The following is a 24,679-nucleotide window of genomic DNA, read 5'->3' as shown; positions in this document are numbered from 1 at the left end:
CACCGAGTAAAGGAGCTGTGGAAGCAAGTGCCCAGGCTGCGTACCAGCAGAGGCAGGTGATGGTCACTGGAGATTCCCTCCTGCAGGAAACAGAAGCATCCATGTGCTGAGCTGACTTAATATCTTAGGGGGTGAGCGTTGTTTGCTGGGGGGTTAGATCCAGGAGAGTGCAGGACAACTATGAAAGCTCATCTGAGGACCATTACCCCACGCAGGCACCTAGGGTGCTACCAGAGATGACCTTGAACATGTAAAGGCTGAAGGCAGGACTTTGGGGACAAGCGTGAAGGGCGGGGGTGGGGGGGGGCTTTAGGTGTGTTCCTAGTCCTTCCTCTGAAGGTGAAGGGCTTGGACAGGAGTAGACACGTCCAGCAGGTCAGCACCTGGCTGTGCAGCTGATGTTGCAGGCAGGGCTTTGGATCTTATAAACATGAGAGCCTCATTGAAACAAGGACTGCTGAGAAGGGATGGGATCCGTCTGACAAGGGGGAGCACAAGCGCCTTTGCCAACAGCTAGACCTAGTGAGAAAGGCTGTAAACTAGGTTCATTAGCAGCTGTACGCTGCTAAGGGAGAGTTACCATAACCTGAGGCATAGGCATGGGACCTAATGAAGAAGAGTCTAGGGGACAGTGTCCTGGAAGAGGCTCTTCCCATGCAGCTGGGAAACAAACAGGAAGAATTAGAAATGAGTGTCCAGTTATAGAGCTGTGAGTTTATCGGGACTACAGAGGGTGTGGTGAGATAGTTCACTCACTCTCATCTTCAAAACGTCATGACAATCAGGAGAAGTTCCTGATGACTGGAAAAATGCAATTGCCATACCGTTTTTCAAAGATGGCTCAAAGGAGGGTCTGGGCAACAGTAGGCTGCTTGGCCTTACCCTAGTCCATGGGAAGGTTATGGACCAAACTTCCTGCAAGCCATTTCCAAGGTTTCTTCTCCAAGAAGCCATTTCTTAAAGGGACAGTAGGTGATAGGGAGCAGCCAGCATGGACTTACTAAGGGCACAGCGCACCTTATTTGCCTTTTGGGAAAGCTGGCAATGTGGGCAAGGTGACGGCAATGTCTATTTGATCTGTTGACCTTAGTAAGGCTTTCCACACAGTCTCCTTTAGTGCCTTTGTAGTCACATCAGGGACATATGGGCTGATAAGTGACCAATGAAGTGGGTGGAAAATTGGCTGGACTTCCCAACTCTAAGTGGTGGAAAGCAGCGCAAAGTCCAGCTGGCAGCTGGGTGTCCCTCAGAGGTCAATACTGGATCAATACTATTCAATGTCTTTTAATAACCTGAATGGAACATGCTCTCAGCGAATTGGTGAAGGGTATCAAATTGGGTGAGAACAGTTGATAGTTAGGCTGAAGTCAGGACTGTGCTCAGTGCAACCTTGACAGATGGGGTGACATGGGCTGGCAGGAGTGTAGTGAAGGTCAATAAGGCAAGTGCCAAGTCCTGCCCCTGGGACATGCTGGCCTTGAGCAACAGGCCAGGCTGGAAATTTCAATGCCATCTTGTACATAAATATTTAAAGTGCGTGTAGTTCACCATTGGGGTTCCTTCCCTGTTGCTCATGTATTAGAATCTATTTCCCTTTTTTAGAATAAATACATCTCATCACTGTAAAAGACATTCTAGATCTGTTTGTCATTTAAGGGAGGCAGGGAATTGATACCTTACACTGTATTTTAACTTGTCCCATGCAAGTTTTTTCTTCAAAGCTAGGTTGGGAGGTTTTTTCCTGCTAAGAAGTTGTGTTTATGCATGTATTCAGTATTACATGGGTGAGATTTAGATTGTTCAGTAGTGATTTTTGTTTGTCTCTTCTCTGAATGGGATGAAAAGACTGAATAAACCCAGCAGTGTAGTTTTACTTCATACGTAATATTGGCATTTGAGTTTTCTGGGGGTACCCTTCCTTTTTTTTTTTTTTTTTTTTTTTAATGAGAGCTGTCTGTTTTTTTAATTTTACTTGGAAAGTTCTGGAGTGAGTATATCCTTTCATGTTAAAAAAGAAAACCAGTGTAGTATTAGTTTGGACATCTTGACAAGGGACAGGATGCCATCCAGAGGGATCTTGCTGGGCTTGAGAAGTGGGCCTGTGTGAACCTCATGAAGTTCAACAAGGCCAAGTGCAAGGTCCTGTCCTGCACCTGGGTCAGGGCAGTCCCAAGCACAAATACAGGCTGGGTGGAAAATGGGTTGGAAGCAACCCTAAAGAGAAGGACTTGAGTGTGTTGGTAGATGAGAAACTGGACATGAGTCAACAATGTGCATTTGCCACCCAGAAAGCCAACTACCCTGGGCTGCATCAAAAGCAATGAGACCAGCAGGTTGAGGGAGGTGATTCTGCCGCTCCACTATACTTTTGAGAGACATCACCTGAAGCAGTGTATTCAGTTCTGTAGTTCTCAATGCAGATAGGACATGGATCTGTTGGAGTGAGTCCAAAGGTGGGCCATGGAGGTGATCAGAGGGCTGGAGCACCTTCTTTCTGAGGACAGGCTGAGAGAGTTGGGGTAGTTTAGCCTAGAGAAGAGGAGGCTCCAGGGAGACCTTATTGCAGCGTTCCAGTACTTAAAGGGGGCCTACAGGAAAGCTGGGGAGGGTCTGTTGATCAGGGAGTGAAGGGATAGGATGAAGGGGGATGGTTTCATGCTGAGAGGGGGTAAATTCATATTAGCAATAAGGAAGAAATTCTTTACTGTGAGGATGCTGAGGCACTGGAAGAGTTGTGGGTGAAGTATGGATGCCCCATCCCTGGAGATGTTTAAGGCCAAGGTGGATGAGGCTTTGAGCAACCTGATCCAGTGGGAGATGTCCCTGCCCGTGGCAGGAGGTTGGAACTGGATAATCTAATTTAAAGTCTTTTCCAACCCAAACTATTCTATGATGATTGCACACTGAATGAGCTACTAGTGTGCTCTGTAAGCAGAAGTTGCAAGTTGTAACTTTCTGCTGGTTTATGTTCTAGGTGTCATGAAATACTTATCTACTTTGTGAGTAGCTGGAAATTTTGGGGTGTTTCATAATTCACTGATTCACTTCCTTGAGTGCTGGGGGATTGGGTCAGTTTAAAATCACTTGCAATGTGCTCTACACTTCCTAAGTGGATTTGCTTCAATAATTTTTGATGGCATTAAACTAATTTTTAAACTGAATTTCAATATTGCCTTATCACAGAATCACAGAATAACCAGGTTGGAAGAGACCCACCGGATCACCGAGTCCAACCGTTCCTACCAAACACTAAACCATATCCCTCAGCACCTCGTCCACCCGTGCCTTAAACACCTCCAGGGAAGGTGACTCAACCACCTCCCTGGGCAGCCTGTTCCAGTGCCCAATGACCCTTTCTGTAAAGAATTTTTTCCTAACGTCTAGCCTAAACCTCCCCTGGCGGAGCTTGAGGCCATTCCCTCTTGTCCTGTCCCCTGTCACTTGGGAGAAGAGGCCAGCACCCTCCTCTCTACAACGTCCTTTCAGGTAGTTGTAGAGAGCAATGAGGTCACCCCTCAGCCTCCTCTTCTCCAGGCTAAACAACCCCAGCTCTCTCAGCCGCTCCTCATAAGGCCTGTTCTCCAGCCCCCTCACCAGCTTTGTTGCTCAAATATAATATATTTAATAATATAATAATATATTTAATATAATAATATATTTAATAATATAATAATATATTTAATAATATAATAATATATTTAATAATATAATAATATATCAATTATAACCCCATTAAATCAAAACAGTGGAAAATCATCTTTTCTTCCACCATTTTTTCCTATCCTTTTCTCATGGTATTGGGACTTTACAGATCTACTCTATTGATCTGCATCTTTATCACTTAATATGGGTTTCACTCTCTGACTTTTCACTCTTGACTATCCTTAGCTGGTAAGGCAAAGAGAAAAGGATACTGACTTTATTAATTTGATTCTGTTAGGGATAGTGTAGCCTGTATTTATTAAAAGGATTAAAAACAGATTTTGGAAAGTTACCAAGACTGTGCAGTGTGTGTGTGTGTGTATTGTTTCCCTTCCCCCATCTTTCAGATAAACTGCAATGAAAGTGTCAATTCTCTTGCTCTGTGTTCTGCTGACCTGGGAAATGCAGCCTCTGTAGTGCTGAGCACGTTATTATCTGAATGTTGATAGCCAAAAAAATAGCATTAACACAAACTGCTAATGCTAGGTGAGTCGCACCGATTTGCCAGTTCATGCGTCTGGTTTTTGATCATTACATACTGTGATCTTGCACGAGAACTTATTCCATATGTGGCTCAGGCCTGTGCTTGGCTCGTTGTTGAATTTCTCAGCCTTTAATTTGAAATTAATTCAGCTATGCAAATTTAGTCCTTTCTTTTATTCAGGAGATGGAGACATGAAGTGTCTGTTTACATTTTTGCATAGCTTTCTAGATGTGGTTAAATTAGCTTTCTACTACGGAGAGTAATTCACTTTCTCATTTTCAGGGTGTCGCTGTGTTTAGCCGTTTTTACTGTACAAGCTGTGACTTTTATCCTTAGTTTTGTATGACTGGGTAGTTATGGCAAATATAAAATTGTTTTCCGTAACACTAATGTGTATTTTATTGTTAGTATTGATTTTTCATAAAAGTGGGAACTTTAGACTTTTCCAGCCCAAGTGGCATCCATGTACCAGGTTGAGCGCATCTGTAAGTGTCTTCTTGAAGGGTCATTCTCTGCTGAACTGACCCTTTGGTTCGCTTTGTTATGCTTATTTACGATGAAAAGTTAAAATTATACCTGAATATTTCATAGCATCTGTTATATTAAATTGACATGAGTAATCTGAATACCTAGCAGTTGCTGGAATTCCTGTTTGGGAATTTACAGTGACAGTGAGGGTTTGGCACTAGTAGAAGTAGTATTGACAAAGCGGGGATGGTAGTAAGTGTAGTTTACTTTCTCCTGCTCCCTTCCAGTTCCGCTGTTTCTCAGAGCCCAAGGGAAAGATAGATCACGTAGTCTTGTTTCTTCAATATGGCAGATCATTACGTTTCATCCAGGTATTTTTTTGTCATGTGAAGTCCTGTAAGTTAAGGTTAGACCAAAGAATTCCCACTCTTAGGAGAGAAAGCGACCAGCTGAGCCTCATGGTGCACCTTGGAGTGTGTTGCTCCAAGTCAGAAGCCTGGTGAGGAATGTAAGGAGATGGTGTAGGTGGGCAAGATCCTGCTATGCAGCAGAAAAAAATCTCCACCCTCCTCCTCTTCAGATATTCTTATTAGTTTTTAGTCTGAAAGGCACATCCTTTCCAACTCCACATTTAGTTTTTGTTGTCCTGTTGATGACAGGAGCGCCTGTTCTCGAACCCCACTGCTCTGTTTTCAGCCAGACTTTGCCAATTACTGACATTTCAAGGGAAGGCAACTCTTCTCTGCAGAGCTTTTCTAGCTGTTTGCGCTTCGGAAAGAACATTCCTTCATAATCCCTCCAGGATTATCGTTCTAGTCATATGGAGCCTTAAGCAATGGAAGGGGCTGTAGGCAGCAGCATGTGAGGAAATGCAGTGGGTGGCTGGCATTGCCTCTTGATGTTCAATCATGTATGTTGAAACCACTGAAATAACTTTCCAGAGTGTGACTTTTCCTTCAGGCTTGCAGCAGTCTTCCCTAGCAGCAGGCTTTTTAAAAGTCAGGCGCCTGGTCACACTGAACGTGATAAAATAGCGTTTCTTGTAAGTGACAGCTTCTTGTCCTGATGGTGAGCATGCTTTTGGGTTTTTTGGGTTTTTTTTGGTTTTTTTTTTTTAATTTATTTGCTCTTTTGGGAGACAAGTCAGGATTTTCCTGCAGTGTGAGGGTTCTGACAAGTATCATATTTAAATTAAAAACTGATCTTAGCTTGGTTATATACGCAAAATATTGCTGAAATTCTTTGTATTTAATCTTTCTCACCCTCTTTATAATCTGTCAAAGACATTAAGTGATTTTGAAGTATTTTGGGGGGGGCGAAGGGAATAAGCATATTTCATGAATTATTTAGCAGGATAGAGATGTTATTTAGGAATTACTGTCCCGAAACAAAATAAGACGCTTCTCTTGGTGTGCGGTTCTGATGCTTCTTGCACTTAATGGTCAATTTGAGAAAAAGATGTAATAGCAGATATTAATACATCCTAGTTTAAAGAAATCCTAAATAATGTTCCTGCTTTCTTGCAGACCCACAACTTAATTTCTTAAAAGCTTTTCAGTAACAGTTAGAGAATATTTTATTAGCTTTAGAGAATCAAACGTTTCCTTATGTGAATGAACTTGAAATTCCATCCTGAATGACAATAAGATCAAGAATAATCCCAGCTTTTGCACCCAGAGTCGAGATGTACACATGAAGGTTTTCAGGTTTCTGAAGTTAAACTATGATGCATGTATTAGTCAGACTTATTTTTTCCTGCTCAAAATAATTTTCTCCTGGGAAATTTGTCTACCTCAGTCTCATATTTTGTCATGTTTTGTAATATACTTATGGTTATCATAAAAGGATTCCTGTATAAACTGTCCCGAGGTTAAAAACAGCTTTGTCTTTGACTAATCAAGGGAAAGGTGGTCACAAAGCAGAGAACACAACTTTGAGGAATGCAGATGGCTGATCTTACAGTACTTACAGTTTTCTTCATTCACAAAAACATAGATCTAACACGAAATCAGAGTATTGTATAAATTGGATTGTGTGCTGTCTTGCCATCTCTTGTAAAATCCCATATAAGGTACAGAACAAAATCTAAAACTACTCTAAAGTACTTCTAATTTATGGAGGTGCTACTGTAAAATAAATTCTCTTCATGCTGGAGCTTGCAGTTTTTCCAAGTCCAAGACTTCTGATGGTTCTGTGAGTAACTTTAATTTGCATGGTATTTTGTAATTCTTCACTAGGGCCAGTTGAATGCTTTTGGTTTTCCTCTCTACTGTAAACTTTGTAATACAGAAGGTTTTTGAGGGATATTTTGGGCTTTCAGCTTGTCACAATTACTATTATGTCATTAGTTTCAGTGGGATTTGTTTTGTAGGGGGGAAAAAAAACCCTCATGGTGAAATATACAGCTCCATATCCAGGTTTTGTGTAAACTAAGTACCCTTAATATTTATCTCTGATCAGGTGTTTTAAATTAAGATTAGTTTAGAGTTGAAAAATAACACTTTGCCTGAAGTCTTCTGAGATTTGTGTTTTAAAGATAGCTACTTGTTTTCTTTTACATTTTCAGTATTGATAACACATTTCATTTTTTTCCTAGTAGTTATTTCTGTAGTTAATTATACTTTTAAAAGTAGGTTCTTTTAGAAGGATATTGTGGTTTTCAGGTATTTGCTAAACTGACCTGGGTATTAGACTTGGGAACAGGAGACCCTAAAAGAAATTGTTTTGTGATATTAGATGAAGTATCTTGAATGCCTTACAAAGTAGATTAATTTACAAGCATCTCAGATAGCTTTACCTCTTCATGTTGATGTTTCCTGTGGCAGTTGGCAGCCTTTTGTATCCACCTGAGCTACATGGGGGCATTGAGGAAGATGGGATGTAATCATTGGAGCTGGAATATGGCCAGCTCTTTGGGACTGTCATTCATCTGAAAAGAATTTTAAGCAATCACAATGTGTTTAGACTTTTGTTTTAAATCCTGTTGGAGAGACTGAGCCTGTAATGCCAGAGCGTGGGTGCTCTTCATGGGTGAAATGCAGTAGACAGGAGTAGAAAGGGCCTGTTCAGAGCTCCTTTTGTTTGTGTTTGAGTTAACCTTATTACAGGATGTTCCTGAGGATTTTTTTTATTGACATGTCACCATAATTATTCTGTAACTAGTTTAAATACAATTAGATTTTCCTTTGTTGATGGTGTACACTTAAGCTTAGTAGTTCGTAGTATACCTTGAAGAATATGACTCTGCTTTTACTGTTCAAGAGCTAAAGAAGGACTAGCCTAAGCTATTGAACTAAGAGCCTTGACATATCTAGGTATTTTAAACTTCTTCCTGTTACAAGGTGATAGTGTTGAAACCTTCTGTTTTAAAATGCGTTGGGATGGTCCGTTTTGAGCCCCCACAGCGCTGATGTTAATGTGGAATGACGTGCTATGATTGGCACCACTCGAGTTAAGTGGGTCTGATGTGATCTAGCAACATTAACGGGTAAATTGGGATATTGAGGTGGGTTAAAGAGAGGCTGTTAGTCCTGTGACTACGGCTGTGAATCTGATGTGTTCCGTTGCCATTGAGAAAATGTGACTTTCGTTTTTTTTTAAAAAAAAAAAAAAAGAGAATAAGTAAGTCTGTCTAGATGCATAAAGCCAAATTGTGTTCTGTTCTTCCCTGGGCTATACCAGTGGAAAGCTGATGAGCCTTTAATGAAGTAAACCGTATTTACACTGGTAGTCCTGGGAACTGACTTCGTCCAATAAAACTTGGAAATTAGAACACTGCATATGTGAAGTCCACATGTGCCGGTTGCTAGGCTACTGACGTACAGTTGTCAAACAATCTCCCTTTTTTGTTGCTTATTTAACGATGAAGACTGTCTAGCAAAAAATCCTTTAAAATTAATTATTGAATTTATAGTAATTTGCTGTATGTATTGATGATTTTTTTTCCTCTTTCAGAGCATTCAGTCAGAAAAGAGCTGCAATTGAGAGAGAGTATGCACAGGTAAGTCTGCGATAATTTTCATGTCTGTGGCATTGTTCTCTGGAGGTAATTTATTCATTAGCAAATTTTCCACATATGCTTTTTGTTCATCCTTTCTGTAAGTTGCTTAGTATGAAAGTACCTGTAGGAATTCTGAATCAAGCACTTTGGCCTACACACAACTTAGGCTTATTCTGTGTTTTCATGGACATTTTGACTTGAGGAAGTTCTTGGGTACCAAAGACACCTTTAACCTTTTTTTTCCAATTGTTACAAGGTCGATCAGCTCTTTGAGGTTTTCTCAGATGTTCGTGTAAAACTTGAGTAAAAAAGTAAAATTGGGTCAGTTAGAGGAAAGGAAGTGTGTTCTGGCATAGTCAGTACAAAATAAATTCTCATTCTTCAGTAAAAGCAGCTTCCCATTCATCTGAAATAAAAGCAGCCAGATTTGGCCTCATGCTTTTGACAGTGAGTGGAGTGAATTTTGATTCGTTTGTGAGAAAGGAGGGAGGACTGATTTTTCTCCCTTGTTCCAAAATTAGAAAGCATCTAATAAGGGGCAGCTGCCTACTTAATTTACAGTAAAGGCTCTTGGAGCTTAAGTCCAAGTACAACAGATTAAAAATACATTAATTCATTTTAAAATAGATTAAAGGTAGAACAAAATACAAGTGAGGGAGCTTGTGGAGCTGAATATACAATAGCTACAACTGGGGATGTTCCTGACGTTACAGTTGTTGATGTTGGGGCAGTGACAGAAGTGAAATGTGAAAACACAAGCTGTTGCTAGGATGTTTCCAAATGTAGTTTTAGGCTGTTATGATAAGCATCCTTTTAGTCATCAGTGCTGCATTACCCGCAAGTACATACAGAGCAAACGTTTTCTGTGGGTCAGCTTTTGCTATCAGTCTGTGAAAGAGGATTTCTCTATATTTTGACATTGCATTGTACACATTTCCTAGTCCTAGGTTTTCTGCATGTAATCTCAGCCCAAAACTTGGCTGAAAATACTTAGTAAATCAAATGAAATTTGTACTGAATTTAATCAAAACACAATGGTGCTGTAAAGGTCTGCAGTTACTGGTGCTCTGGTTCTTTCATTGTACATGAATTTAGATTAGCATACATTGATTACATCGGCAGTTGCACTTAATTTGATTAAATGTAGCAATTTTTTAATGCCAGAATCAATATATGCCTGATGAAACTTGCATTAGAAGTATGTGTTCTTTAGTGATTTTTGTAATGACATTGCAGAGAAGTTAAGATCAATTATTAATACATTTATCCATTTTACATTGGAAATATTTTTTATATGCAGAGGTACTTGGAGCAGTTGCTGCATTTAGGGAATAGTCTTGATAAGCTGGAGAAATAATTACATTCTCAGATTCGGAAGGCTTAACAACCAAGGCTTTCAGTTACTTGCATTTAAAAAAAAACCAACTTTCCAGCAATACAGCTGCATCATTTGAGATTCATTGAATGGCTGCTTATATGAATGAAGTCTTGTGGAATTGCTTCCTCAGTTTGTTGATAAGTGTACAGTTCAAGAACAATGTTGGATGTTTCTTCTTGGGCCTGGATTTACGTTTCTGAGATGGCAATGAAATTTCACATGGAGCCTTTTAGTGAGAGAAAATGTAATAAAAATAAATGTGAAGTCATATTCATCAACAGTGGGTTATTCCTTTTGAAAGAGTTATAAAGAGAACTGGAAATTCTTAGTAGTTTCTGGAGCAAGAATTCTAGATCTTTTCACAGGTTCTGTCCAAATGGCTTTTGTCATCTTAGGAAACCTGGAATATTCTAACTTAGAACATTTTTGGCAAGGTGAGAAAAAGTGGAAGGGTGGGAGAAGAAAATAAGCCTCCCCAGAACTGAACGCTTTGTCGTTTAAAAAATTGTATGCTGATGCGCTGCACTTGGGTGCCACATTTCTATACACAAGAGTGCTTTTGTTCGTAGAAAGGGAACCTGTACAAATACTAGTGTAACACCATGGTTCAGAGTTTATAATTTATCCCTAATTACATGGTGACTGGCTTGAATGCATATGATTAATTACAGGATCTGTATGTAAATTCCCCCGTCTTATTTTATCAAGGGAGTTTTTTACTAAGTCTTTTCACAGTATCGTACCTGTTGCCATTCAAGTTCTTTAGAGCTGTTTTTTTGCTTATTCTCTGGTGGATTCTTGACTAGCTTTTCTAGGCTGTGCTGTGGTATAAATGGAAAGTGTCTGATGTATCAGCCCTTGTACTGCAATTCTGCAGTTCTTTCTAGATCTGTTGTACTGAACTTTTTCACTTGTATTTTCAGCACTGAATTATTTAATACATACTTGAAGGCTTACCTTAATATTTAGAATTGGGAGTATAGAAAGGCTCTCACTTCCTATTAACAGTATTCCTAGTAATACTATTTAAATTGTAGTTTTGTATCATTATTATTAGCTATTCTCCTTGATTAATAAGCTCGCTGAAATCAACGGTTAAGAATACGCTTGTTAGGTGGAAGCAGAACTTGGTGGATATGTTTGCTGCCACCTAGTAAAAAACTGTTTTACTTAGTATGTTAAATAGATAAAATAGTAGAAGGTTGGTTGGGTTTTTTTTGACATGGTAATAGCATCTCTGCTGTACTCTTGCTGCTCTTGCTGATTTTTTTTAACACTTTCAACTCATAAGCATTCTTTCACAGTCTGTGTTGTGTGCTGGGAACACACAGATGACCTTCCTTGTCATGTTTTCTCGTGCTTTGGTTTTGCTCGATATTTACTGATCATTATTTCAGTGTAAAATGTGAGCAATCAACATGATCTATCTGTTTGGGTCTGCAAGTAACCTCAAAGAGCTGGAACTGTGAAAGTACCTCAACTGAAGGCATCAATAACGTGGAAAACGGGTAGCAAAGTCCATTTTGTGAGCTACACAAAAGAGCTTTATATTTGAACTGAGATGCAAATGACACCAAGCAATTGATGAGTGGTGGAGTTGCCACACTGGAAGGAGGATATATCATCCAGAGGGACCTGGATGAGCTGGAGAAGTGGGACTGTGAGAACCTCATGAGGTTCAATAAGGCCAAATGCAAGGTCCTACACCCGTGTTGGGGCAATCCACGGTTTCAATACAGGATGGGGGATGATGTGACTGAGAGCTGTCCTGAGGCGAAGGATCTGAGGGTGCTGGTTGATAAGAAGCTCGACATGAGCCAGCAATGTGCACTTGCAGCCCAGAAGGCCAACTGTATCCCAGGCTGCATCAAAAGAAGCGTGGACAGCAGGTTGAGAGAGGCAGTGCTGCCCCTCTATTCCACTCTGTGGGCCCTCATCTGAAGTGATGTGTCGAGTTCTGGAATCCTCAACATAAGAAGGATATGGAGCTGATGGAACGGGTCCAGAGGAGGACTACAAAGATGATTGGAGGGCTGGGGCACCTTCCATATGAGGACAGGCTGAGAGTTGAGGTTGTTTGTCCTGGAGAATAAAAGGCTTCAAGGAGATCTTATAGTGACCTCTCAGTACCTTAAGGGGCTACAGGAAAGCTGGGGTGGGACTGTTTACCAAGTCATGGGGGAATGACTTTAAGTTGGAGGTGGGAAGATTTAGATTAGACATTAAGAGGAATTTCTCCACCATGAGGGTGGTGAGGCACTGGCACAGGTTGCCCAGGGAAGTTGTGGATGCTCCATCAAATGTTCAAAGCCAGGTTGGACGGAGCTTTGAGCAGCCTGGTCTAGTGGGAGGTGTCCCTGCCCATGGCAGGGGGGTTGGAACTACATGGTCTTTAAAGTCCCTTCCAACCCAAACCATTCTATGATTCTATGAAGTAGAAGTTTCTGGTTAGGATTTTTAAAAAGGCACCAATCATTATGCTTTTTATTTCTTGTTGTTTTTTTTTTTTTTGAGGGCAAATTAACATAGAAGAGATGGGTGTGCTTAATAAAAGATAGTTACCTGTGATCTGGAGAGAGTGGACATGTCGCTTGGTGTCGATTGCTGTGTCTGTTGCAATGAGAAACTTGATACACAGTAGTTTATTATCTATCCATTCCTGTTGGCAGCTGTGAATGAAGTGCCAGTGCATCCTTTGATTTTGTTTATATGGATGACAATAACAAGGAGAGGGGCCTTAAAATAAGATTAAATGAATGCTGAAGAAGCAAAGCAGCCTGCCAGAGCAGCAGATGGATTGAGAGGTGGTGGAGGCAAGAGAAGAGCAGTAAAGGCAAGAGTAAAGGTGGATGTCAGCAGGTAGTGTGATTACCAGCTTCTCCTCACCCCGCGAGTGCCTCACTGGAGTTAAAAAAAACACTTCTTTCAAAACATCATAATATGTGAATGCCTGTTTTCTAGAATATTGATTCCAATGGCAATGTATAATGTATTTTCTATATCTAAATATTTATGGGCTTCAGTGCCCAAATAGTTGCTTGATTTTTGTTTTTCTTTCTGTACTAGTTTTCCTTTGCTTAAAATCGGAAAGTAGAAGCTGTTTCTTTTACCATCTTCTGACAAAAATGCTGGGCTGTTTTACTTAAGATACACTGGCTTTTATAACATGTTTTTAGTGGATTAAAATTCTAAGGGTTGAAATCAGGGATTTCCCCCCCTCCTCCCATGCCTTGCTAACTTGTGCTGTGGCTGATTTTTTTTCTTAACTGTTCTGTACCATGTAGTCCAGTACTTTGCAAATGTTAACTGATTTGTCATTATACTGTGAAGACTGGAAAGGTGATAGTATTTCCCTGATAAGGAATTAGAGAAATTGGATGTATATTAGCCAACGTAATATGGATCTTTTTGATAGAATGGTAATTAGATCCCTGCTCTTTTGAATATTTTTTTGTTTTCTAAACAGAAGCCTTTGGCAATTAGTGCAACTTTGGCTTCAGCAATAGAATTCCTATAACTTTTCTTCCTTTATCTTGTAAAATGTGTTAAGGCTTATAGAGTAGGAGCCCTGTAGAAGTATTTATTTGTGAAGTACCTGTGCTGGCATATTAGAAAGAGGTGGTGTGTGCTTTAGTAGATCACAGACAACTGTGTTGAGAAGCAAATTGCTCCACTTGTAGTAAAAGTAGAGTCTCTAAAGAAAGAAAAGTAAGGTGCAGAGCAAAGTACTTCTCTTTGAAAGTGTAGTGCTTTATTGCAGTGTTGCAGTGTTAACTGTGGGAGCGAAAGGATGGCAGACACTACAAAGGAACAGCAATGACTGTCAGGCTTGGGGAAGGTGCGAGAGCACTCTGTAAGTGCCACCATTTCGACATTCAACACAATTCATCTGGATCGATTCATAAATCCCACGTGGAAAAACAACTGCAGCGGGCCAAACGTAACCTCAGAGCTGGTTTGGAATAAAAAAAAAAGCATCAGGGTGAAATGAACTCTTCCCTCTGACTGAGCAGCCAGCAAACCCCTGGGGCGCCACTAAAATAAACTTGAGGTACCTGCCTTGAAAAATCAGACAAGCAACTTTCTATTAGTTCATTTGCTGTAGGCTGGACAGAACGTTTCTTTTTTCAGCCTAAAGGATACAGGTTACTGTGGCCTCAGGGAGAGCAGGAAGAGATTGTGGACTTTAAGGGTGGGTCCCCAGCTTGGGGACAAACAAGAAGCAGCCGTAGGTTGACTGGTCAGTAGCCTGTTTTGTTCGCTAGCGAACTTGAATTATTTGTTTCTTCCTTTGAGGATGATCTCAGCTTTACTGCTGCAGTAAATCTCTCTAGAGTATTTCCATCATATTTTAGTCATTTGTCTTGGTTTTGCTTTAGAGCTAAAATTGATGACTTTTGTAATCAAGCAGTAATTTAAAAAATACCTATGAAATAACCTTTTGGGATTTGGGGAAGGTGTATTTATCTTTTAGGGAGTTCAGAACTTTAACTTCTGTACTCCAGATCGTGTGAGCAGGACTTCAGTTAGTAATTAGCAATATACGGAAACTCGTTTTTTCTCAGGCTTATCTTTTGAAGAAACTTGGCTATCATTCCACGGTTCCTCTGCAGAGAAACTTCCGCCTGTAGTAAATGAGTAGACTATGTAGAAATTTCCGTACTGGGCAGAGAGATGAATGGTTGCTATATCTGGATGTACTTGATAGCATTTACTGTGGAAGACAGCAAATTGCTTTGAAATCCTTCTATGTATTTATTATATTTTCAAATTTTCTGTAGGAAACATTAAGAAAAATTCACAGTGAACTCTTTTTTTTTTTTTTTCCTCCATAAATGAGCTCACTGGATGTCTGCAGGTGTTAGCTTTATCATAGCAGTTTATTCTGAACGATAGACAAACAGTTCTAAAAAATCCAGCTTTAAGCTGATGAGTTTTCCTTTATACGATCCTTATCTTCGCATTTCCCTTATCTTTGCTGTCAGATCTCTGTAGAAAGCCATGTCTAGCCTGGCTCATGCTGACTGTGTGAACTGATCTTGGAAGCTTGAGATGGCCCATGTACATTATTCAAAAGTATGTCAGTAGGTTTGAGGTGACTTCGTTCTATTTTATAAGTAGTACTACTGTATAGCATTTTCTTTTTCTTTCTTTTTTTTTTTTTAACTCAATACAAACCCCACATTTTTGTCAGCCAGTGCTGAGGAATGTTCTCCTCCCAAGCCAGAGTTGTGGCCTCACCATCAGAGCCTGGAGGGAGACTTTCTGCATGGCCTTTATCCAACTTCAGTTATTTTCTGTAGTGGCTATGTGAGTATGGCATATCTTTGACTTAGGACCCAGATAATTTTTTACCTCTGCAGAGATAAGAGGCGCTAAAATCCTATAATCCAAGGTCTGTATTGAATTTTCTGCCTTTCCATTTGCAGGAATTCCTTTAGGAAAAGTCAGCAGACCCACTAAAGCTACGTGTGTGACTTTATTTTGGATATTACTCCCTTAAGCTTTCTTAGCACAGATATTTGAAGGAAGGGGGAAAAGCTGTATTCAAGAAACCTCTGGATCCAAATGCAAAAATGCCAGAGGCATTCATGCCTATTTCTGCACTGAGTGATATTTCCTGGTGTATACTTAGGGTCTGTGAGACACCTTTGTTTCCCCCACTTTGGAACCTTGCTCTCGTTGATCCCATCTGTCATAGAAAACAGTGGCAGGCAGGTTTGCTTGTAAACATGCTGTGCTTCTTTCTGAAGACTTCTTCCTGCTTTGTGAATAAAAATATTAAATATTTAGAGGGTTTCTGGGAGGAGGGGGGAAGTGAAAAAAGTACATTATAAAGTTATAAACTAGGGAGGATGTAGAGCCTTCAGAAATAGCTGGTGCTTTCTGGGACATTGTCTTTGGTTGACATTCATGTTGCCGGTAGCTCTTGAAGCACAGGACAATCTGTGGGAGTTCTCATTCTCCACCTTGCAGCTCCAGTGGTCCCATCTGTGGGCATCTGTTACTCCTGAAGCACTTTACTACCTGCATGCTTGATGCAAGCCTGAAGAATTATATGTGAATGCATTTTGTTTGAACTTTCCTAGTTTTCCGAGTGACTAAAATTATTTTCGTGAATGTTTTGTCCGCTTGGTTAGTTACGTCCTTGCTGATTTTCACTTGGTTTAGTTGATGACAGCACTTGTGCAGGTGTGTGGAAAACTCAAATGAAAAAGAAACTTAGATCGATGATTCTTTTGACAGCTGCATTTTGAAGTCTTAATTATTGGTATCTAGCAATGTTTTGTCACAACTTCATTAGGTATGAAGATAAAAGCTTCATAAAAATGTGTTGCATGTACCTCATTGATGCGTTATAGATTGACAGTCTTCACTTACAGACCTATGACGTCATTTGCTGTGACACACTGATATATGAACAAAGTGGAAAAAATGGTGGGAAATGTTCTTGTTGGGATTGGTTCTTGTGACAGTATTACCCATTTTATTTTTGTAAAAAGCAGAATCCACTTGTTCCCAAAGTTTATTAATTCTTTCTTCTATGAGGAAGAGCACCTCCATGTACGTTTATCTTGTTGTGTGATATTCCAGCATTTATAAAAATGGACATCAGTGACTCAACAGTTTTCTGTTTTAAGGTGGGATTTTGATGAGTGTGTTGAGTTAGAAAGTCTTTTTCCTAACTAATGTGGCACATTCTTCATGGTACTAATGTGCTGCTTTGTGTTAAAACATAATCAAACTGCTACTTTCCAAATACAGGTTATAGATATTGACCTTGTTTGCTTTTTTAAAGTCCATTTGTAAATTTAATCTCTGCACCTGAGAGGGCATGTGTATAACTGCTAATTCCCACTCCTCCTCCATCGTGCCATCAGTCAGCAGAATTTCCACCTCCCCAGTTTGGATTTCTCAGTAGCCTCTATTTCTTCTCTTTTCATTTTGTGCATGTTTTTTTTCTTAAAGCCTTCTACACGAATTGTGACTTTTGTTTGGTTATCTGACAAATTTATTTGTCCCAGTCTGTCTAAATTTTTGCTTGTTGGTTTTGCTCATTTTTCTTGTTTTGCAGTTACTAATGTCTTTGTTGCATAACCTTGTTTGATACTTCCTCTGCTTACACAATTGAATCAGGTTAAAGTCAGTGATCTATGAGGCATACCTGCTTTCCAGTCCAAAAATTTAATAATCTGTGTTTATCTAAATGAAAGCCTAAACAGTTGTCTTGCTCTGCACTTTTTTCTGTTCTAAAACCCTCCTGCAAGTTAAAAACCTTCTTGTGTTTTACTTTCTAGAAGTGTCCTCAATTAGTAACAGTTTTCAAGCATTTTTTTCTGGAAGAAAATTTCCTACCAGGAAAAAAGTATCTTAAAAGTATCTCCTTGGCAAAATAAGTTTGGTTACTTTTTTATTCTATGCCGTGGTTTAGTTTATGATATTTCTTCTGGATAATCTGTGATGATCTCTAAGAGCTTTGGATTCATTCATTCACAGTACAAAACTAAGAGGAAAACCTGTTTTTCAACCTAGATTGATTGATTGATTTATTTATTAATGAATTATCGCTCTAAGTGTCTTTGTTCCTTGCCATTTTCCTGAGAATCTCATAGTTGGTATGGAATGTGTGTGTATGCACATGATTTGCCATACACCTGGAGCCTTGACTGTTTTGTTGGTTTGTCTTAAGTCTCAGCTCGACAGATTTTCCATTTTTCAGGAGAGGATCAGTATGGCTTCCTGGTCACTGCCCAATGTCAAGATCATGCATATTGATGACCTGGTTTGGTCTGCTAAGCCGCAGTGCTGCACAATACATCAACAGAACTTGCTGGTTCCAGAAAGAAAACACCTGCTTGATATTACCTTTGTATTATATTCTCTTATAGTCAAACACCATTCACAACACCAGGATATCAATAAGAGGTTGAAGAAAATAAAGTGTAAGACATAGTAGCTATTCATGCCATTCTTTCCAACAAAGCATGGAGAATCAGTGGCTGTGAATGCTACAAAGACGTGATCTGCTCCATTTCATAAATGGTTAAGAACACTATTGTGAATTTTAGAATAACTTGTAGAGACAAGTTTGACAAATCAGGTGTTATAATGGGATTATTGATAGTATTCTGCACTTGTCACAGTTCAACCTCTTAGTGCACGTTTCCCTTTTTACTGCAAAACAAGAAGCTTTTAGGAACTCTCTGTATTAAATGTCCGTTTAACGTTTAATATAATATACTTTTCATGGAACAAAGACTGTGGGTCTGCATGTGACATTCCAAGCAATATTATCAGTGACCTTCTCTTTTCATGTAGATTTTGTATTCAGTTGTTCGTGTACTTTTTCTTCTCAAAGAAACACGTCAGCACTTAAAGGGAAGGGGGAAGGTCAGGTATCTGATTGAGATTTTGTCTCACTGACTGTTCTGTTAGATGAAAAATATATTGCCTAATACTGAAATATTTGTCCATTTTAAAAGGGAGCCTTTTAAAAATGTTAAGCTATCTGTTACAGTTTTTATGGAATTCTTTAGGTTAAATTAATATTTCTCTAAGAACAGAGGCAGACTGTCAGCTTCTATTTTCAGTGAAAACATCTAGTTCCTTATAAAGAGGTTGCTAAGCTTAGAATTACGCCATTTTGACAAAGAAAGCCCTTCATAAAGAAACTACTTTTTTTTTTTCTAAACTGATGCAAGCAAATTTCTCTTAGCCTGCTTTTAGCTGTTATTTTTCTTTCCAATTACTGCACTCATAAGCATCCACTGCCTGGAATTTTGATACATGTAAGTGCTCTACTTTCAGATTAAAAACTTTATTCTTAAGAGCTGTTCATTTTTATTTGGTCTTTTAGTTATAGTGAACCAGGTAGTGGATCAGTCAGCCTGTGGAGGAGTTATCTGTGAGTTGCTTCTGTGTACATCACTGTTTTCTCTACTGCATGTTGTGCATGTTTTGGGTTTTTTTCCAACTGTATCAGCATTCCAGCTTTTTTTCAGATTCCATGAGAAGTGCAATTTTTTTTCTAGCACTCAGTCCAGACAGTCATCCTTCCCAATATCTGCTTTTCTCTTTCCTGTGATTTAAGAAGACAGGCTAGTCACAACTCAGTGCTTTAAAAATAAACAAAATGGAAACTTTGAGCCTCCAAGGTAGTAGCCACACCAGCACTGAATCATAAGTCCATTGCAGCAATACCTTATCTAGCCTTTTTCACCTCCATCTGGATTCCTCTTAAATGCTTGTCTCTTCACATACCTTGTCCTGAGTATGCAAGAGGAAGGCTCTTCTCTATTTCTTAGCTTTCCATACCACTGTGCCTTATATTAATTGAAGAGTTATTTAAGTCTGGCTTTATGCCACCCCCCCTAATACAATAATTATTTATTTTAAACCTTAGGAACAACTTTGGAGAAGAGAGTGGGATACACTTACTCTATATTTTGAAATACAAAATATTACTACTAAGAGGAGGCATGGAGTTCACAATAAAAGAGCCCACACCTAGAAGATTATTCCAACCATATTTGGCTGTTTGTTTCATCCTAGTTCTGATGCCCTTCCTTTCCTCGGTCAAAAACTAGTTCTTGCATCCAATGGGATGAGCAGTAGTAAGAGAGGAGATGGCTGAGGTGCAGAAAGACATGGGAAAGTGGACCAGAAAGTAGATTAGAACATGGTGTCTTAGCCATGTGTATGGTGAGAACACTCTTTAGGAAAATTGGAATGGAGAACAGGGCAGTGGTGGTGGGATAGGCAGCTCATAGGTCAAAACTGAAGATAATATCGTCACCATAAGTTGTCACTTGTTCATTTACAGTCATGACTGCCTCTTCCTTTCCTAGGACTTTTGCTGAGTAATGGAACTCTATTTCTAATTGTAAAATCAGGATAATTTTGGGTGGAAGAGATTCCTGGAGGTCATCTGATCCAACCTCCTGGTAAAAGGTGGACTGACTGAAGTTCAGTGAGGTTGGCAAGCCCCTCATCCCCTTTCAGTCTGAAAAATCCTGAAGCATGGGATATTCCCAAACCTCTGTGGAACTGTTTCAGCATTCAACGGCCCTTGTGAAAAACATATCTTCATTCTCACAGCTATTTGATAGCTCAGGCCCTACCCAAGGCACATCTCTGGCTGTGAACCCCCCTCCTTTTTCACAGCCCTGTGGTAACGGCTGTGCCTTCCTTTCCGCGCTTTGTTCTCTTCCTGCCCTTGTTCTCAGCTTTTGGGCTGGTAGCATTTCCTCAGGGGTGGGAAATGCATCCTGCCTTGCAAACTACTGCTGGAGATGTCTGTGCAGAGATCTGCAAGTTGTGAATAAGCCTATGAATGCTCTGAGTATTAGTTGGGTTTTTATCCTCTGAAGCTTCTAGGTAAAAAGGCAAATATTTATGGGTGAGCATCACCTATCATCCTTTCCTCATAATTTCTAGCACACCTCAAAGAATTAAAAAGCCATTTGCCTTTTAACTTTCTTTTGTATTCTGTTTACATTTATGCACTTTATCAGTTAGCCCTACATTTGTTCTGGAATTTAAAGAAAACCTTTTGTTTTCCAACATAACATGGCTTCTTCACCTAATGAGCATGTTCTTTGTTGCAACCAAAAGGCCATAATTTAGGGAAAAACAACAGTCACTGAATTGCCTGAGAATGGTACTTTGGAGAGTTCAATTAAAATGAAAATGGGTTTTTTTTTAAATAATAATCCATGCAGAAATAAAGGTATGTAGAGCTTCAGTCTTTGTTTTATCCTGAAGTTCAGCTAGTTAATTCAGCTGATTAATCTTCTGAAATTCAACTAGTTCAGTGGGTGTATAAATGTTAGGCAGACAATGGTAATTTATAAGAGTTGTTATGCCTTTCTTCTGTGGGACCTAAAGAAACATTGCATTGCACCTTGTGCACAGTAATTAGACTGGTTTTGGATACTCTGTATGACTCCATGTATTTTAAATAGTGATATTCCTGAGAAGTTAGTCTTTCCATATTTCTCAGATCATGTAACCTTAATTTTCATGATGATAAAGTCTCCATTGGTTAAAAAGAAAAAGCTCACTTAACCCACTGTGCAATAGTTTAAGTGGATGAATTTGTAAGTATGCTGTAAAAATGCTTGAACATACTTTCACAGGCGTGGTCTCTCATCCTTTCAGTTCTAGAGCAGTCCCTGACCCCAATGATCCAGATTTTATGCCTGACGCTAGCAGTTTATTAGATGGATGTAAGGTAAACTGTGCAGACCTTCTTGGCTACTAAGGCTGTTTGTCTTAAACCAAGGATTACTTTAAAGGGTACAGTAGATGTGTTCTTAACTATTTTTAAAAACTACACTAACTATATTCCCTTCTTCCCCTTTGCGGCCTTGGAAGTTATGCTTGCAGACCTGTGTAAACCAGAACATGTTGACAACTAAAAAGAAAAAAACAGAGAATGTTTAAGTCAAATCTACCGTAAATGATTATTCAGTGTAAGACCCTACATATACAGTAGTTGACTTGTTCAGTTTCATACAGATAAAAGGCCTTTCATCAGCCAGTCTTGCCTACTCTCCTGAGAAAGAGGAGGGAGAAAGGAAACTTAAGGTTACTCAGGCCAGCGCAGGAGCGGAGTCCAAATGGCAGCTGCAAAGTAATAAAAGATGTGTTACTAATCTGACAAATATGTACTAGCAGCAAAGAAGTCTGTCTGTATGATCTGGGCGAGTGTGTGCTGTTGTTTGCGTGGCTTACTGCTTCAGTAAATATATAAATAAATGACTAGGATGTTTCTTGCATGTGCTACCGAAATGAGGCTTGTCCTTCGTGTCCACTCTGGAGCTACAACTGTGTAACCCTCTCATTTGTGTGTTTTACGATAGAGGCGTGGTGTATTAATAAACTGTAGATGAGAAACTCGTACATCTTATCCTTTCCCAGTAACATGTAAGCTTTCATTTAGAAATAAAGTGGCTTGCCCATATTTAAAGGAACTCTTGCCAAATGCGAACTGAAAGTGGGTATTGTGTCAGCTTTTAGGTCCTGGGGGATTATTTCTGATAGTTCATCAAAAAGTGGCTGTTGCTGCAATATTATATTTTCAAGTCCGTGTGGCCAGCAGTGAAACACACCTCAGCTGGGTCATTAGTGCACTTTCTTCCCTCCACCATACCTCTTTCAGAACACAGTTGTGGGTGTTGTTTACTGGCTTGGCAACATCACTAAAATAATAACAACAGTAATAACAATAATAATAATAAACAACAACCCTGAAGTATTTTATAAAGCACTCAGTGAAATTTCAATACGTCAGCAGTTGTTTGCTACTCTAGGTGAAAGGTTTTAACCAAATCATGAATTTTGAGCAGATAAATTCAGCAGAACTGTTATTTGCCTTGGCTGTTAAAGCTCAGGACAGATGTAAGCATGGACTTAAAGTACAATACTGAATTGAAGCCAGAAAGCAGAAGAAATTTGTGTTCTGTCATCCATTCTAATTATGTAACGTTCGTATATGCAAATAATCTCCTAATTACAAGTACGAATTAGCAAAGACATACTGTGGTTGAGTATCTTGCAATTTCAGTGAAAATGACACTCTGGTTATTTTCTTAATCTCTGAACAGTTGTGACTTATCTTTGTTTAGATGTGTTCATTGGTTTGTATCCTATTAGTTGCAGCAGTGCCCTTGAGAAACTGGACAATCATTTATCTTTGTTTTCCCAATTTTGATGAAAAATAAAATTGGTCTATGCTTTATATTGTGAGATTTCCATCTATATTAAAATAAATTAGGTCTGTACTTCTGTTGTACTGAGCAAGCATTTTAAGATACAGTTTGACTGGTAAGTTAATGACATCATCATCACCAGTAAACGTGAATGCCACACATGAAGTGGAAATCTAGGGTAAGTGTAGTGCAGAAAGAAATCCTTAACACTGATTCACATTTTAATTCATATATATAAAAAATATTCTTTTCAGTTACCAGAGTTATTTTGATGATTGCATGGACTTGTTCCTCCTACACCTTTTCTATTTTTTTATTTTTCTATTTTTTCTGCTTGACAGATACTCTTACTGCTGCTCATTTCACTAGCAATATACTTAATATATCATCTTTTGCAGTTTAAAGGGTAGTTTGTCATACTTTCAACAAGAATAAAAAGATATTTTGTACTGGTTGCAAACAGAAACTAATTGAGTAGGAGTAAGCCTGCAGATTTATGAAAAAAAAAATCACCACTGGTTTTTCTTAGCTCTGATTATGTACAAATGTGGCTCAAAAGGGTTTTTTACCTTCTCAAACCATGAAGAGGTAATTTAAAAAAAAATACTAAGGACTGGTTAAATTTTTTTTTAGATGTGAAATTTGTGAGCTACTAAGTTTCCTGGCTTTATTTTTGGTCAGGATGCCAAATATGTCTGTGTTTGCTTCTTGATTGTTCAGCCAGAGAGGCTAGCAAGAAATTTGCATTTTTCCTATCAAATTTCTTTTCTTTGATTTGTAGTAGTGTCTTGAAAGACTTTAGTTTTATGTTTTTATTTTTCCTGATAACTTCTGTTTTCCTAAGGTATAGCAACACATCTATATGAATGCCCTCCAGTAAATGTGGCTGAGGGTAAGATTTCTGAATAGGAATACTTTTTCTGTGTGCTCATAAAAGTGTCTTCTTCTGGATAAGAACGGTAGTACGCTATCTGCCTTTTTTAAAAAAGCTTCCAAATCCACAAATATTACCAGACGTAGTGATGATACAATTTTTTACTTAACTTTTATAAGAGTATCTCATGAAAATTCAGGGGGAGAAGTAAATATTTGGATGGATTTGCCCATTTTAGACCTTTGGTTTTGAAAAGATGCTGTAAATGTGCACATACTGCTGTTAGATGGGTAGAAAGCATAAAGAAAAAAGGTGAACAAATTCATCTAGGTTGTGGAGGCTGTGACAGATGATGAATGAAACCAGAATTGTGTATATTTGTAGAATCTTTGGGTTGGAAAAGACCTTAGAGATCATTGAGTCTAACCATACCTGTCTACTACTAAATCACATCCCCAATCACCTCATCAACCCACCTTTTAAACACCTCCAGGGATGGTGACTCAATCACCTTCCTGGGCAGCTTGTGCCAGTGCTTGATAACCCTTTTGGGGAAGAAATTTTTCCTGATGTCCAATCTAAACTTCCCCTGGCGCAGCTTGAGGCCATTCCCTCTTGTCCTATCTGCTGTTACTTGGGAGAAGACACCAATACCCACCTCTCTGCAACCTCCTTTTAAATAGTTGCAGAGAGCAATAAGGTCTCCCCTCAGCTTCCTCTTCTCCAGGCTAAACAACCCCAGTTCCCTCATCTGCTCCTCATAAGACTTGTTCTCCAGCCCCTTCACCAGTTTTCTTGTAGAAATAAGCAAAACCTTCCATACAGATGTTCGTTTATGTAAAAGAAAAGAGTAATTAAAGATCCCCCCCCTTTTTTTTGAAAGGTCGTAATTCACCTCTACCCTTACATCTCGTGACTGAGAAGTGAAGATACCCTACGACCGATTCTACTATGTTCTGCTTCAATTTTCTTTGCCAGCAAAGCTCGCCTCCATGACAGATTCGTCATTTTTTCCTCATAGTTGGGAACAGAATCACAGAATCACAGAATAACCAGGTTG

At 39.2% G+C, this 24,679-nt stretch overlaps 2 protein-coding genes across 3 annotated transcripts in view; one reads left to right on the top strand and one right to left on the bottom strand.

Moving 5' to 3' along the window:
- Nucleotides 1-24,679, bottom strand: part of ARHGEF17 (Rho guanine nucleotide exchange factor 17) — a 297,301-nt gene that overhangs the window by 140,199 nt on the left and 132,423 nt on the right. The gene's annotated exons all lie outside the window — the stretch shown is intronic.
- Nucleotides 1-24,679, top strand: part of FCHSD2 (FCH and double SH3 domains 2) — a 164,163-nt gene that overhangs the window by 26,855 nt on the left and 112,629 nt on the right. For both annotated transcript variants that reach the window (XM_069883336.1, XM_069883335.1), the window contains exon 3: nucleotides 8,609-8,654. In XM_069883336.1, coding sequence (XP_069739437.1) covers nucleotides 8,609-8,654 — 46 coding nt within the window. The remainder of the gene's footprint in view (nucleotides 1-8,608; nucleotides 8,655-24,679) is intronic.

Source organism: Phaenicophaeus curvirostris, chromosome 1 (genome assembly GCF_032191515.1).
Source record: "Phaenicophaeus curvirostris isolate KB17595 chromosome 1, BPBGC_Pcur_1.0, whole genome shotgun sequence".
NCBI lineage: Eukaryota > Metazoa > Chordata > Aves > Cuculiformes > Cuculidae > Phaenicophaeus > Phaenicophaeus curvirostris.
The sequence above is the reverse complement of the archived record's forward strand: the minus strand, read 5'-3'. Positions and strand labels throughout refer to the sequence as shown.